This window comes from Gymnoscopelus microlampas, assembly GCF_963454915.1.
Source record: "Gymnoscopelus microlampas genome assembly, chromosome: 11".
Taxonomy (NCBI): domain Eukaryota; kingdom Metazoa; phylum Chordata; class Actinopteri; order Myctophiformes; family Myctophidae; genus Gymnoscopelus; species Gymnoscopelus microlampas.
The window spans coordinates 34,676,106-34,691,596 of record NC_139948.1 but is presented as its reverse complement, the minus strand read 5'-3'; the positions used below and the strand labels follow the sequence as shown (position 1 = coordinate 34,691,596).

The window sequence follows — 15,491 nt, the reverse complement described above, 5'->3', positions numbered from 1 at the left end:
TGAATAGCGTTAAAAGGCTGCACTGTTTGTACAGACATAATTCATCTAAAGCTGTTTGATTTCATGAATGTTTCTGTTATTTCAGCAATTCAAGCTCAGTCCAGAGCAGCTGTCAATGCTCATAGAGTGCAAACTGTCTGACAACATGAGCTACACCAAAGAAATGTGGAAACTGTTCTTCACCAAATTCTCTGCAAATCTTGGAGATGCTCTTCAAATGCTTTCAAACACGGTAAAGACAATGGCTCCCCCCATCCTGAAAAGCACACGCACACCCGTGCTTGTGTGCACGCAAACGCGTTTGTGTGTGTATATGCTTACGCTTAATGTATGCATGCTGCATGTATGTAGGATATATATTAGCCAGACAACATTTATGTAGGTTCATATACTAAACACCTAAAACAATAACAGGTCAATGCATTTGAACATTGTCAATAAAACCTCATGAAGAGATTTTGTTTCTGTCCACAGACTTTCCTGCCCAAAGGTCCATCCATACCTCTTGTGCTTGATGTACTCAGGGAGGTCACTGTCGATCAGTTTACTCCACAAGAGCTGAAAGATACGCACTTTATACGGAAGTGGTTTCAAAACAATCTTAAGCCTTTCCTCCCCCATGCATCTGGAGAGTTTCTGTCTTGTCTCAGCACCAAAGACTTTAGCTGTGAAACCTACCAGATTCTGTGAGTGTAATTACATTGGGTGCTTAGCGCTTTTTCCATCCATATGCTTACTATGTGTGTACTTTGTATCTCGTATTCATACCTGTTTACCTTTGCAGAGTGGCTGCTCTGGGTCATCAACCAGCTCTCGACAGGCAAAAGCTACAGATGATCTACTCCAACTTCCTTGCAGCCTATTTGAGCCGAAATGACACAGAAGGTGCTTGTCCTATTTGTTCTAAAATAGACAAACTAAACAAATTGCACATTCCATAGCTGACAGAAATGATCATGACAAGTAAAATGAACTATTTGCAAAGTCTTCAAATGCGTTCATTGTTTATTTCAGTTCCCGGTTGTGTCGACAATTCAATCAGCGTCACCTACTGGCTACAATTGGTCTTTGGGCCTTTTATCTCCTTTGTACCCATCACTGATGTCATGCAACTCCAGACAAATGTCTCAGTGGTAGGTACCACTTCAAGACCACTGATCTTACTGTGTTATAAAATAGACGTACTACTGCGGAAGTAAACTGGCTTGTGTATTCTAAAATATAGGTACTGTAAATGCTACAGTTTTTGTTTGCTACTGCTGTATTTGTTTTCACGTTGATGACAATGATGCTGTACTTCCAAAAATAAGGAGTAACACTACTGTGTGTGCATTGTCTATTCTCAACATAGGTGGAAGTTCTGCCAGCTTTCTCTCCACAGCAGATAGGAGAAGTGGTACTGAAGCCTAACACTGCAAATACAGTGTACATCATCAACATTGTCTTTAATCACCTGGGCAATGGCACCAGATTCAAAGACTTCCTCATTTACCTGGAAACAAATGCCGGAGGGGTAAATATCCAAATGCTTTAACGTAATATAGGCGTTTAGCAAGATTGTCTTAAAATACCGTAACTGTATCCTGTTTTTCTCATTTGCATTTCCAGGCAAACCTTAGTTGCGAGTCATACAGTACCATGTAAGTGAAGTTGTGTTGTTACTCATTCTTTATCGTTTAATTGAGTTGTTGCTTGTGCTTGATATCTTGTGTTCATGTCTTCCTCACTCATGGCTTCCCCTCTCCTTTGCCATCAGCTTCCAAAACTTAGACATGGTCATTTCTTCAGCCCAACCTCAACTGGCTGCATTCATTATGGCCATCAAGGACCAACTGATGAGCATTCTCCCTAAAGGTGAGTTACAGTACAGGGATTTAAGTATTATCTAATATCTCAATGAATGCAAGCAAGCATAGTTGTGCTACATGTTTTGACATCTATGTGCTTAAGTTTGTGTTGACGCTTTCTGTTCAGGTTGCCAAGGGATTCAGCCACAAATTGGGGTAATAAAGGTGAGCGAATACTTATATTTGTCCTTGTGTCATTTGAAGAGTTTAGTCAAAGGAGACTCTGTGCTAATGATATTCGTTTTTGTCTTGTTCCCAGTGCAAAGTGACCTCAGCCAACGGTGAGTATAGCTTAATGTTTACTAGCAACCTTTTCTCTCTTTGCTTCTTCTCATTGGAGACAATTCTGAAATTAATCAAACTCACTCTCTTACAGAGAGCCAAATGTGCAGTGGTGTCAATAGGTGAGTGTCCCCTGATTTCCGTCACGATTTGACATGTACATGCATACTCATCCATGCAGATGCATCGTTTCTAAGTTGATAGCATTTCAACTCTTGAGTAGAAGAGAGATATGAGAAAGAGAGGACTATACGATAGCTGTCAAGAATCAGACTCAAACTCACAACACTGTGAATACAATATAAACTTTTGGAGCCCAATAGACTCATTCTTTAATCTCTCAAGAACAGATTCACAGCGGCGCTACTAGTGAAAAACCCTGGGGGGCGCTGTTTTTCCTTTTTATTTGACGATGGGTTCCCAGATTGCTCATTCTTAAATACTTTGCCTCTATTTCACAGCACTGCCTTGGAAAGCTACTTGGGCGGAAATATGACCGATTCCATCTGCAATTTCAGCATTCAACACTATGCATGCCTGCCTCAGGTAGCTCTTACACTCTCCCAGCAAAGATGTTTTTGTGTTTTGTTGCTTAACAAGTTGTCTGGTAAGATGCCGGATTAGTGGTTTTATTAAATTCCTGATCTCAAATCCATCTTACAGTGTAGAACATCAAAATGTCAACGTCTTCTCTTGCAAGTTAAAACAAACAAAAAGACAAAAACACAACCATGCCGACACATTATTGCATGTTGCACTGTGGGATGGGCCAAGCTGACTGAATAGCGTTAAAAGGCTGCACTGTTTGTACAGACATAATTCATCTAAAGCTGTTTGATTTCATGAATGTTTCTGTTATTTCAGCAATTCAAGCTCAGTCCAGAGCAGCTGTCAATGCTCATAGAGTGCAAACTGTCTGACAACATGAGCTACACCAAAGAAATGTGGAAACTGTTCTTCACCAAATTCTCTGCAAATCTTGGAGATGCTCTTCAAATGCTTTCAAACACGGTAAAGACAATGGCTCCCCCCATCCTGACAAGCACACGCACACCTGTGCTTGTGTGCACGCAAACACGTTTGTGTGTGTATATGCTTACGCTTAATGTATGCATGCTGCATGTATGTAGGATATATATTAGCCAGACAACATTTATGTAGGTTCATATGCTAAACACCTAAAACAATAACAGGTCAATGCATTTGAACATTGTCAATAAAACCTCATGAAGAGATTTTGTTTCTGTCCACAGACTTTCCTGCCCAAAGGTCCATCCATACCTCTTGTGCTTGATGTGCTCAGGGAGGTCACTGTCGATCAGTTTACTCCACAAGAGCTGAAAGATACGCACTTTATACGGAAGTGGTTTCAAAACAATCTTAAGCCTTTCCTCCCCCATGCATCTGGAGAGTTTCTGTCTTGTCTCAGCACCAAAGACTTTAGCTGTGAAACCTACCAGATTCTGTGAGTGTAATTACATTGGGTGCTTAGCGCTTTTTCCATCCATATGCTTACTATGTGTGTACTTTGTATCTCGTATTCATACCTGTTTACCTTTGCAGAGTGGCTGCTCTGGGTCATCAACCAGCTCTCGACAGGCAAAAGCTACAGATGATCTACTCAAACTTCCTTGCAGCCTATTTGAGCCGAAATGACACAGAAGGTGCTTGTCATTTTTGTTCTAAAATAGACAAACTAAACAAATTGCACATTCCATAGCTGACAGAAATGATCATGACAAGTAAAATGACCTATTTGCAAAGTCTTCAAACGCGTTCATTGTTTATTTCAGTTCCCGGTTGTGTCGACAATTCAATCAGCGTCACCTACTGGCTACAATTGGTCTTTGGGCCTTTTATCTCCTTTGTACCCCTCGCTGATGTCATGCAACTCCAGACAAATGTCTCAGTGGTAGGTACCACTTCAAGACCACTGATTTTACTGTGTTATAAAATAGACGTAATACTGCGGAAGTAAACTGGCTTGTGTATTCTAAAATATAGGTACTGTAAATGCTACAGTTTTTGTTTGCTACTGCTGTATTTGTTTTCACGTTGATGACAATGATGCTGTACTTCCAAAAATAAGGAGTAACACTACTGTGTGTGCATTGTCTATTCTCAACATAGGTGGAAGTTCTGCCAGCTTTCTCTCCACAGCAGATAGGAGAAGTGGTACTGAAGCCTAACACTGCAAATACAGTGTACATCATCAACATTGTCTTTAATCACCTGGGCAATGGCACCAGATTCAAAGACTTCCTCATTTACCTGGAAACAAATGCCGGAGGGGTAAATATCCAAATGCTTTAACGTAATATAGGCGTTTAGCAAGATATTCTTAAAATACCGTAACTGTATCCTGTTTTTCTCATTTGCATTTCCAGGCAAACCTTAGTTGCGAGTCATACAGTACCATGTAAGTGAAGTTGTGTTGTTACTCATTCTTTATCGTTTAATTGAGTTGTTGCTTGTGCTTGATATCTTGTGTTCATGTCTTCCTCACTCATGGCTTCCCCTCTCCTTTGCCATCAGCTTCCAAAACTTAGACATGGTCATTTCTTCAGCCCAACCTCAACTGGCTGCATTCATTATGGCCATCAAGGACCAACTGATGAGCATTCTCCCTAAAGGTGAGTTACAGTACAGGGATTTAAGTATTATCTAATATCTCAATGAATGCAAGCAAGCATAGTTGTGCTACATGTTTTGACATCTATGTGCTTAAGTTTGTGTTGACGCTTTCTGTTCAGGTTGCCAAGGGATTCAGCCACAAATTGGGGTAATAAAGGTGAGCGAATACTTATATTTGTCCTTGTGTCATTTGAAGAGTTTAGTCAAAGGAGACTCTGTGCTAATGATATTCGTTTTTGTCTTGTTCCCAGTGCAAAGTGACCTCAGCCAACGGTGAGTATAGCTTAATGTTTACTAGCAACCTTTTCTCTCTTTGCTTCTTCTCATTGGAGACAATTCTGAAATTAATCAAACTCACTCTCTTACAGAGAGCCAAATGTGCAGTGGTGTCAATAGGTGAGTGTCCCCTGATTTCCGTCACGATTTGACATGTACATGCATACTCATCCATGCAGATGCATCGTTTCTAAGTTGATAGCATTTCAACTCTTGAGTAGAAGAGAGATATGAGAAAGAGAGGACTATACGATAGCTGTCAAGAATCAGACTCAAACTCACAACACTGTGAATACAATATAAACTTTTGGAGCCCAATAGACTCATTCTTTAATCTCTCAAGAACAGATTCACAGCGGCGCTACTAGTGAAAAACCCTGGGGGGCGCTGTTTTTCCTTTTTATTTGACGATGGGTTCCCAGATTGCTCATTCTTAAATACTTTGGCTCTATTTCACAGCACTGCCTTGGAAAGTTACTTGGGCGGAAATATGACCGATTCCATCTGCAATTTCAGCATTCAACACTATGCATGCCTGCCTCAGGTAGCTCTTACACTCTCCCAGCAAATATGTTTTTGTGTTTTGTTGCTTAACAAGTTGTCTGGTAAGATGCCGGATTAGTGGTTTTATTAAATTCCTGATCTCAAATCCATCTTACAGTGTAGAACATCAAAATGTCAACGTCTCCTCTTGCAAGTTAAAACAAACAAAAAGACAAAAACACAACCATGCCGACACATTATTGCATGTTGCACTGTGGGATGGGCCAAGCTGACTGAATAGCGTTAAAAGGCTGCACTGTTTGTACAGACATAATTCATCTAAAGCTGTTTGATTTCATGAATGTTTCTGTTATTTCAGCAATTCAAGCTCAGTCCAGAGCAGCTGTCAATGCTCATAGAGTGCAAACTGTCTGACAACATGAGCTACACCAAAGAAATGTGGAAACTGTTCTTCACCAAATTCTCTGCAAATCTTGGAGATGCTCTTCAAATGCTTTCAAACACGGTAAAGACAATGGCTCCCCCCATCCTGACAAGCACACGCACACCCGTGCTTGTGTGCACGCAAACACGTTTGTGTGTGTATATGCTTACGCTTAATGTATGCATGCTGCATGTATGTAGGATATATATTAGCCAGACAACATTTATGTAGGTTCATATGCTAAACACCTAAAACAATAACAGGTCAATGCATTTGAACATTGTCAATAAAACCTCATGAAGAGATTTTGTTTCTGTCCACAGACTTTCCTGCCCAAAGGTCCATCCATACCTCTTGTGCTTGATGTGCTCAGGGAGGTCACTGTCGATCAGTTTACTCCACAAGAGCTGAAAGATACGCACTTTATACGGAAGTGGTTTCAAAACAATCTTAAGCCTTTCCTCCCCCATGCATCTGGAGAGTTTCTGTCTTGTCTCAGCACCAAAGACTTTAGCTGTGAAACCTACCAGATTCTGTGAGTGTAATTACATTGGGTGCTTAGCGCTTTTTCCATCCATATGCTTACTATGTGTGTACTTTGTATCTTGTATTCATACCTGTTTACCTTTGCAGAGTGGCTGCTCTGGGTCATCAACCAGCTCTCGACAGGCAAAAGCTACAGATGATCTACTCAAACTTCCTTGCAGCCTATTTGAGCCGAAATGACACAGAAGGTGCTTGTCCTTTTTGTTCTAAAATAGACAAACTAAACAAATTGCACATTCCATAGCTGACAGAAATGATCATGACAAGTAAAATGACCTATTTGCAAAGTCTTCAAATGCGTTCATTGTTTATTTCAGTTCCCGGTTGTGTCGACAATTCAATCAGCGTCACCTACTGGCTACAATTGGTCTTTGGGCCTTTTATCTCCTTTGTACCCATCACTGATGTCATGCAACTCCAGACAAATGTCTCAGTGGTAGGTACCACTTCAAGACCACTGATTTTACTGTGTTATAAAATAGACGTACTACTGCGGAAGTAAACTGTCTTGTGTATTCTAAAATATAGGTACTGTAAATGCTACAGTTTTTGTTTGCTACTGCTGTATTTGTTTTCACGTTGATTACAATGATGCTGTACTTCCAAAAATAAGGAGTAACACTACTGTGTGTGCATTGTCTATTCTCAACATAGGTGGAAGTTCTGCCAGCTTTCTCTCCACAGCAGATAGGAGAAGTGGTACTGAAGCCTAACACTGCAAATACAGTGTACATCATCAACATTGTCTTTAATCACCTGGGCAATGGCACCAGATTCAAAGACTTCCTCATTTACCTGGAAACAAATGCCGGAGGGGTAAATATCCAAATGTTTTAACGTAATATAGGCGTTTAGCAAGATTGTCTTAAAATACCGTAACTGTATCCTGTTTTTCTCATTTGCATTTCCAGGCAAACCTTAGTTGCGAGTCATACAGTACCATGTAAGTGAAGTTGTGTTGTAACTCATTCTTTATCGTTTAATTGAGTTGTTGCTTGTGCTTGATATCTTGTGTTCATGTCTTCCTCACTCATGGCTTCCCCTCTCCTTTGCCATCAGCTTCCAAAACTTAGACATGGTCATTTCTTCAGCCCAACCTCAACTGGCTGCATTCATTATGGCCATCAAGGACCAACTGATGAGCATTCTCCCTAAAGGTGAGTTACAGTACAGGGATTTAAGTATTATCTAATATCTCAATGAATGCAAGCAAGCATAGTTGTGCTACATGTTTTGACATCTATGTGCTTAAGTTTGTGTTGACGCTTTCTGTTCAGGTTGCCAAGGGATTCAGCCACAAATTGGGGTAATAAAGGTGAGCAAATACTTATATTTGTCCTTGTGTCATTTGAAGAGTTTAGTCAAAGGAGACTCTGTGCTAATGCTATTCGTTTTTGTCTTGTTCCCAGTGCAAAGTGACCTCAGCCAACGGTGAGTATAGCTTAATGTTTACTAGCAACCTTTTCTCTCTTTGCTTCTTCTCATTGGAGACAATTCTGAAATTAATCAAACTCACTCTCTTACAGAGAGCCAAATGTGCAGTGGTGTCAATAGGTGAGTGTCCCCTGATTTCCGTCACGATTTGACATGTACATATATACTCATCCATGCAGATGCATCGTTTCTAAGTTGATAGCATTTCAGCTCTTGAGTAGAAGAGAGATATGAGAAAGAGAGGACTATATGATAGCTGTCAAGAATCAGACTCAAACTCACAACACTGTGAATACAATATAAACTTTTGGAGCCCAATAGACTCATTCTTTAATCTCTCAAGAACAGATTCACAGCGGCGCTACTAGTGAAAAACCCTGGGGGGCGCTGTTTTTCCTTTTTATTTGACGATGGGTTCCCAGATTGCTCATTCTTAAATACTTTGGCTCTATTTCACAGCACTGCCTTGGAAAGCTACTTGGGCGGAAATATGATCGATTCCATCTGCAATTTCAGCATTCAACACTATGCATGCCTGCCTCAGGTAGCTCTTACACTCTCCCAGCAAAGATGTTTTTGTGTTTTGTTGCTTAACAAGTTGTCTGGTAAGATGCCGGATTAGTGGTTTTATTAAATTCCTGATCTCAAATCCATCTTACAGTGTAGAACATCAAAATTTCGACGTCTTCTCTTGCAAGTTAAAACAAACAAAAAGACAAAAACACAACCATGCCGACACATTATTGCATGTTGCACTGTGGGATGGGCCAAGCTGACTGAATAGCGTTAAAAGGCTGCACTGTTTGTACAGACATAATTCATCTAAAGCTGTTTGATTTCATGAATGTTTCTGTTATTTCAGCAATTCAAGCTCAGTCCAGAGCAGCTGTCAATACTCATAGAGTGCAAACTGTCTGACAACATGAGCTACACCAAAGAAATGTGGAAACTGTTCTTCACCAAATTCTCTGCAAATCTTGGAGATGCTCTTCAAATGCTTTCAAACACGGTAAAGACAATGGCTCCCCCCATCCTGACAAGCACACGCACACCCGTGCTTGTGTGCACGCAAACACGTTTGTGTGTGTATATGCTTACGCTTAATGTATGCATGCTGCATGTATGTAGGATATATATTAGCCAGACAACATTTATGTAGGTTCATATGCTAAACACCTAAAACAATAACAGGTCAATGCATTTGAACATTGTCAATAAAACCTCATGAAGAGATTTTGTTTCTGTCCACAGACTTTCCTGCCCAAAGGTCCATCCATACCTCTTGTGCTTGATGTGCTCAGGGAGGTCACTGTCGATCAGTTTACTCCACAAGAGCTGAAAGATACGCACTTTATACGGAAGTGGTTTCAAAACAATCTTAAGCCTTTCCTCCCCCATGCATCTGGAGAGTTTCTGTCTTGTCTCAGCACCAAAGACTTTAGCTGTGAAACCTACCAGATTCTGTGAGTGTAATTACATTGGGTGCTTAGCGCTTTTTCCATCCATATGCTTACTATGTGTGTACTTTGTATCTCGTATTCATACCTGTTTACCTTTGCAGAGTGGCTGCTCTGGGTCATCAACCAGCTCTCGACAGGCAAAAGCTACAGATGATCTACTCCAACTTCCTTGCAGCCTATTTGAGCCGAAATGACACAGAAGGTGCTTGTCCTTTTTGTTCTAAAATAGACAAACTAAACAAATTGCACATTCCATAGCTGACAGAAATGATCATGACAAGTAAAATGACCTATTTGCAAAGTCTTCAAATGCGTTCATTGTTTATTTCAGTTCCCGGTTGTGTCGACAATTCAATCAGCGTCACCTACTGGCTACAATTGGTCTTTGGGCCTTTTATCTCCTTTGTACCCCTCACTGATGTCATGCAACTCCAGACAAATGTCTCAGTGGTAGGTACCACTTCAAGACCACTGATTTTACTGTGTTATAAAATAGACGTACTACTGCGGAAGTAAACTGTCTTGTGTATTCTAAAATATAGGTACTGTAAATGCTACAGTTTTTGTTTGCTACTGCTGTATTTGTTTTCACGTTGATTACAATGATGCTGTACTTCCAAAAATAAGGAGTAACACTACTGTGTGTGCATTGTCTATTCTCAACATAGGTGGAAGTTCTGCCAGCTTTCTCTCCACAGCAGATAGGAGAAGTGGTACTGAAGCCTAACACTGCAAATACAGTGTACATCATCAACATTGTCTTTAATCACCTGGGCAATGGCACCAGATTCAAAGACTTCCTCATTTACCTGGAAACAAATGCCGGAGGGGTAAATATCCAAATGTTTTAACGTAATATAGGCGTTTAGCAAGATTGTCTTAAAATACCGTAACTGTATCCTGTTTTTCTCATTTGCATTTCCAGGCAAACCTTAGTTGCGAGTCATACAGTACCATGTAAGTGAAGTTGTGTTGTAACTCATTCTTTATCGTTTAATTGAGTTGTTGCTTGTGCTTGATATCTTGTGTTCATGTCTTCCTCACTCATGGCTTCCCCTCTCCTTTGCCATCAGCTTCCAAAACTTAGACATGGTCATTTCTTCAGCCCAACCTCAACTGGCTGCATTCATTATGGCCATCAAGGACCAACTGATGAGCATTCTCCCTAAAGGTGAGTTACAGTACAGGGATTTAAGTATTATCTAATATCTCAATGAATGCAAGCAAGCATAGTTGTGCTACATGTTTTGACATCTATGTGCTTAAGTTTGTGTTGACGCTTTCTGTTCAGGTTGCCAAGGGATTCAGCCACAAATTGGGGTAATAAAGGTGAGCGAATACTTATATTTGTCCTTGTGTCATTTGAAGAGTTTAGTCAAAGGAGACTCTGTGCTAATGATATTCGTTTTTGTCTTGTTCCCAGTGCAAAGTGACCTCAGCCAACGGTGAGTATAGCTTAATGTTTACTAGCAACCTTTTTTCTCTTTGCTTCTTCTCATTGGAGACAATTCGGAAATTAATCAAACTCACTCTCTTACAGAGAGCCAAATGTGCAGTGGTGTCAATAGGTGAGTGTCCCCTGATTTCCGTCATGATTTGACATGTACATGCATACTCATCCATGCAGATGCATCGTTTCTAAGTTGATAGCATTTCAACTCTTGAGTAGAAGAGAGATATGAGAAAGAGAGGACTATACGATAGCTGTCAAGAATCAGACTCAAACTCACAACACTGTGAATACAATATAAACTTTTGGAGCCCAATAGACTCATTCTTTAATCTCTCAAGAACAGATTCACAGCGGCGCTACTAGTGAAAAACCCTGGGGGGCGCTGTTTTTCCTTTTTATTTGACGATGGGTTCCCAGATTGCTCATTCTTAAATACTTTGCCTCTATTTCACAGCACTGCCTTGGAAAGCTACTTGGGCGGAAATATGACCGATTCCATCTGCAATTTCAGCATTCAACAATATGCATGCCTGCCTCAGGTAGCTCTTACACTCTCCCAGTAAAGATGTTTTTGTGTTTTGTTGCTTAACAAGTTGTCTGGTAAGATGCCGGATTAGTGGTTTTATCAAATTCCTGATCTCAAATCCATCTTACAGTGTAGAACATCAAAATGTCAACGTCTTCTCTTGCAAGTTAAAACAAACAAAAAGACAAAAACACAACCATGCCGACACATTATTGCATGTTGCACTGTGGGATGGGCCAAGCTGACTGAATAGCGTTAAAAGGCTGCACTGTTTGTACAGACATAATTCATCTAAAGCTGTTTGATTTCATGAATGTTTCTGTTATTTCAGCAATTCAAGCTCAGTCCAGAGCAGCTGTCAATGCTCATAGAGTGCAAACTGTCTGACAACATGAGCTACACCAAAGAAATGTGGAAACTGTTCTTCACCAAATTCTCTGCAAATCTTGGAGATGCTCTTCAAATGCTTTCAAACACGGTAAAGACAATGGCTCCCCCCATCCTGAAAAGCACACGCACACCCGTGCTTGTGTGCACGCAAACGCGTTTGTGTGTGTATATGCTTACGCTTAATGTATGCATGCTGCATGTATGTAGGATATATATTAGCCAGACAACATTTATGTAGGTTCATATACTAAACACCTAAAACAATAACAGGTCAATGCATTTGAACATTGTCAATAAAACCTCATGAAGAGATTTTGTTTCTGTCCACAGACTTTCCTGCCCAAAGGTCCATCCATACCTCTTGTGCTTGATGTACTCAGGGAGGTCACTGTCGATCAGTTTACTCCACAAGAGCTGAAAGATACGCACTTTATACGGAAGTGGTTTCAAAACAATCTTAAGCCTTTCCTCCCCCATGCATCTGGAGAGTTTCTGTCTTGTCTCAGCACCAAAGACTTTAGCTGTGAAACCTACCAGATTCTGTGAGTGTAATTACATTGGGTGCTTAGCGCTTTTTCCATCCATATGCTTACTATGTGTGTACTTTGTATCTCGTATTCATACCTGTTTACCTTTGCAGAGTGGCTGCTCTGGGTCATCAACCAGCTCTCGACAGGCAAAAGCTACAGATGATCTACTCCAACTTCCTTGCAGCCTATTTGAGCCGAAATGACACAGAAGGTGCTTGTCCTTTTTGTTCTAAAATAGACAAACTAAACAAATTGCACATTCCATAGCTGACAGAAATGATCATGACAAGTAAAATGAACTATTTGCAAAGTCTTCAAATGCGTTCATTGTTTATTTCAGTTCCCGGTTGTGTCGACAATTCAATCAGCGTCACCTACTGGCTACAATTGGTCTTTGGGCCTTTTATCTCCTTTGTACCCATCACTGATGTCATGCAACTCCAGACAAATGTCTCAGTGGTAGGTACCACTTCAAGACCACTGATTTTACTGTGTTATAAAATAGACGTACTACTGCGGAAGTAAACTGGCTTGTGTATTCTAAAATATAGGTACTGTAAATGCTACAGTTTTTGTTTGCTACTGCTGTATTTGTTTTCACGTTGATGACAATGATGCTGTACTTCCAAAAATAAGGAGTAACACTACTGTGTGTGCATTGTCTATTCTCAACATAGGTGGAAGTTCTGCCAGCTTTCTCTCCACAGCAGATAGGAGAAGTGGTACTGAAGCCTAACACTGCAAATACAGTGTACATCATCAACATTGTCTTTAATCACCTGGGCAATGGCACCAGATTCAAAGACTTCCTCATTTACCTGGAAACAAATGCCGGAGGGGTAAATATCCAAATGCTTTAACGTAATATAGGCGTTTAGCAAGATTGTCTTAAAATACCGTAACTGTATCCTGTTTTTCTCATTTGCATTTCCAGGCAAACCTTAGTTGCGAGTCATACAGTACCATGTAAGTGAAGTTGTGTTGTAACTCATTCTTTATCGTTTAATTGAGTTGTTGCTTGTGCTTGATATCTTGTGTTCATGTCTTCCTCACTCATGGCTTCCCCTCTCCTTTGCCATCAGCTTCCAAAACTTAGACATGGTCATTTCTTCAGCCCAACCTCAACTGGCTGCATTCATTATGGCCATCAAGGACCAACTGATGAGCATTCTCCCTAAAGGTGAGTTACAGTACAGGGATTTAAGTATTATCTAATATCTCAATGAATGCAAGCAAGCATAGTTGTGCTACATGTTTTGACATCTATGTGCTTAAGTTTGTGTTGACGCTTTCTGTTCAGGTTGCCAAGGGATTCAGCCACAAATTGGGGTAATAAAGGTGAGCGAATACTTATATTTGTCCTTGTGTCATTTGAAGAGTTTAGTCAAAGGAGACTCTGTGCTAATGCTATTCGTTTTTGTCTTGTTCCCAGTGCAAAGTGACCTCAGCCAACGGTGAGTATAGCTTAATGTTTACTAGTAGCAACCTTTTCTCTCTTTGCTTCTCATTGGAGACAATTCTGAAATTAATCAAACTCACTCTCTTACAGAGAGCCAAATGTGCAGTGGTGTCAATAGGTGAGTGTCCCCTGATTTCCGTCACGATTTGACATGTACAGTACATGCATACTCATCCATGCAGATGCATCGTTTCTAAGTTGATAGCATTTCAACTCTTGAGTAGAAGAGAGATATGAGAAAGAGAGGACTATACGATAGCTGTCAAGAATCAGACTCAAACTCACAACACTGTGAATACAATATAAACTTTTGGAGCCCAATAGACTCATTCTTTAATCTCTCAAGAACAGATTCAGAGCGGCGCTACTAGTGAAAAACACTGGAGGGCGCTGTTTTTCCTTTTTATTTGACGATGGGTTCCCAGATTGCTCATTCTTAAATACTTTGCCTCTATTTCACAGCACTGCCCTGGAAAGCTACTTGGGCGGAAATATGACCGATTCCATCTGCAATTTCAGCATTCAACAATATGCATGCCTGCCTCAGGTAGCTCTTACACTCTCCCAGTAAAGATGTTTTTGTGTTTTGTTGCTTAACAAGTTGTCTGGTAAGATGCCGGATTAGTGGTTTTATTAAATTCCTGATCTCAAATCCATCTTACAGTGTAGAACATCAAAATGTCAACGTCTTCTCTTGCAAGTTAAAACAAACAAAAAGACAAAAACACAACCATGCCGACACATTATTGCATGTTGCACTGTGGGATGGGCCAAGCTGACTGAATAGCGTTAAAAGGCTGCACTGTTTGTACAGACATAATTCATCTAAAGCTGTTTGATTTCATGAATGTTTCTGTTATTTCAGCAATTCAAGCTCAGTCCAGAGCAGCTGTCAATGCTCATAGAGTGCAAACTGTCTGACAACATGAGCTACACCAAAGAAATGTGGAAACTGTTCTTCACCAAATTCTCTGCAAATCTTGGAGATGCTCTTCAAATGCTTTCAAACACGGTAAAGACAATGGCTCCCCCCATCCTGAAAAGCACACGCACACCCGTGCTTGTGTGCACGCAAACGCGTTTGTGTGTGTATATGCTTACGCTTAATGTATGCATGCTGCATGTATGTAGGATATATATTAGCCAGACAACATTTATGTAGGTTCATATACTAAACACCTAAAACAATAACAGGTCAATGCATTTGAACATTGTCAATAAAACCTCATGAAGAGATTTTGTTTCTGTCCACAGACTTTCCTGCCCAAAGGTCCATCCATACCTCTTGTGCTTGATGTACTCAGGGAGGTCACTGTCGATCAGTTTACTCCACAAGAGCTGAAAGATACGCACTTTATACGGAAGTGGTTTCAAAACAATCTTAAGCCTTTCCTCCCCCATGCATCTGGAGAGTTTCTGTCTTGTCTCAGCACCAAAGACTTTAGCTGTGAAACCTACCAGATTCTGTGAGTGTAATTACATTGGGTGCTTAGCGCTTTTTCCATCCATATGCTTACTATGTGTGTACTTTGTATCTCGTATTCATACCTGTTTACCTTTGCAGAGTGGCTGCTCTGGGTCATCAACCAGCTCTCGACAGGCAAAAGCTACAGATGATCTACTCCAACTTCCTTGCAGCCTATTTGAGCCGAAATGACACAGAAGGTGCTTGTCCTTTTTGTTCTAAAATAGACAAACTAAACAAATTGCACATTCCATAGCTGAC

At 40.5% G+C, this 15,491-nt stretch overlaps 1 protein-coding gene across 1 annotated transcript in view; it reads left to right on the top strand.

The window, feature by feature from the left end:
- The window catches only part of LOC311054720 (uncharacterized protein), a gene marked incomplete at its 3' end in the record, with an annotated part of 43,260 nt that overhangs the window by 19,139 nt on the left and 8,630 nt on the right, over positions 1–15,491 (top strand). The window contains exons 28-41 of the mRNA XM_084070723.1: positions 1,757–1,854; positions 2,107–2,128; positions 4,665–4,762; positions 5,015–5,036; positions 7,573–7,670; positions 7,923–7,944; positions 10,481–10,578; positions 10,699–10,736; positions 10,831–10,852; positions 11,454–11,460; positions 13,389–13,486; positions 13,607–13,644; positions 13,739–13,760; positions 14,367–14,373. Of these exons, the coding sequence (XP_083926849.1) occupies positions 1,757–1,854; positions 2,107–2,128; positions 4,665–4,762; positions 5,015–5,036; positions 7,573–7,670; positions 7,923–7,944; positions 10,481–10,578; positions 10,699–10,736; positions 10,831–10,852; positions 11,454–11,460; positions 13,389–13,486; positions 13,607–13,644; positions 13,739–13,760; positions 14,367–14,373 (690 nt within the window). The remainder of the gene's footprint in view (positions 1–1,756; positions 1,855–2,106; positions 2,129–4,664; positions 4,763–5,014; positions 5,037–7,572; positions 7,671–7,922; positions 7,945–10,480; positions 10,579–10,698; positions 10,737–10,830; positions 10,853–11,453; positions 11,461–13,388; positions 13,487–13,606; positions 13,645–13,738; positions 13,761–14,366; positions 14,374–15,491) is intronic.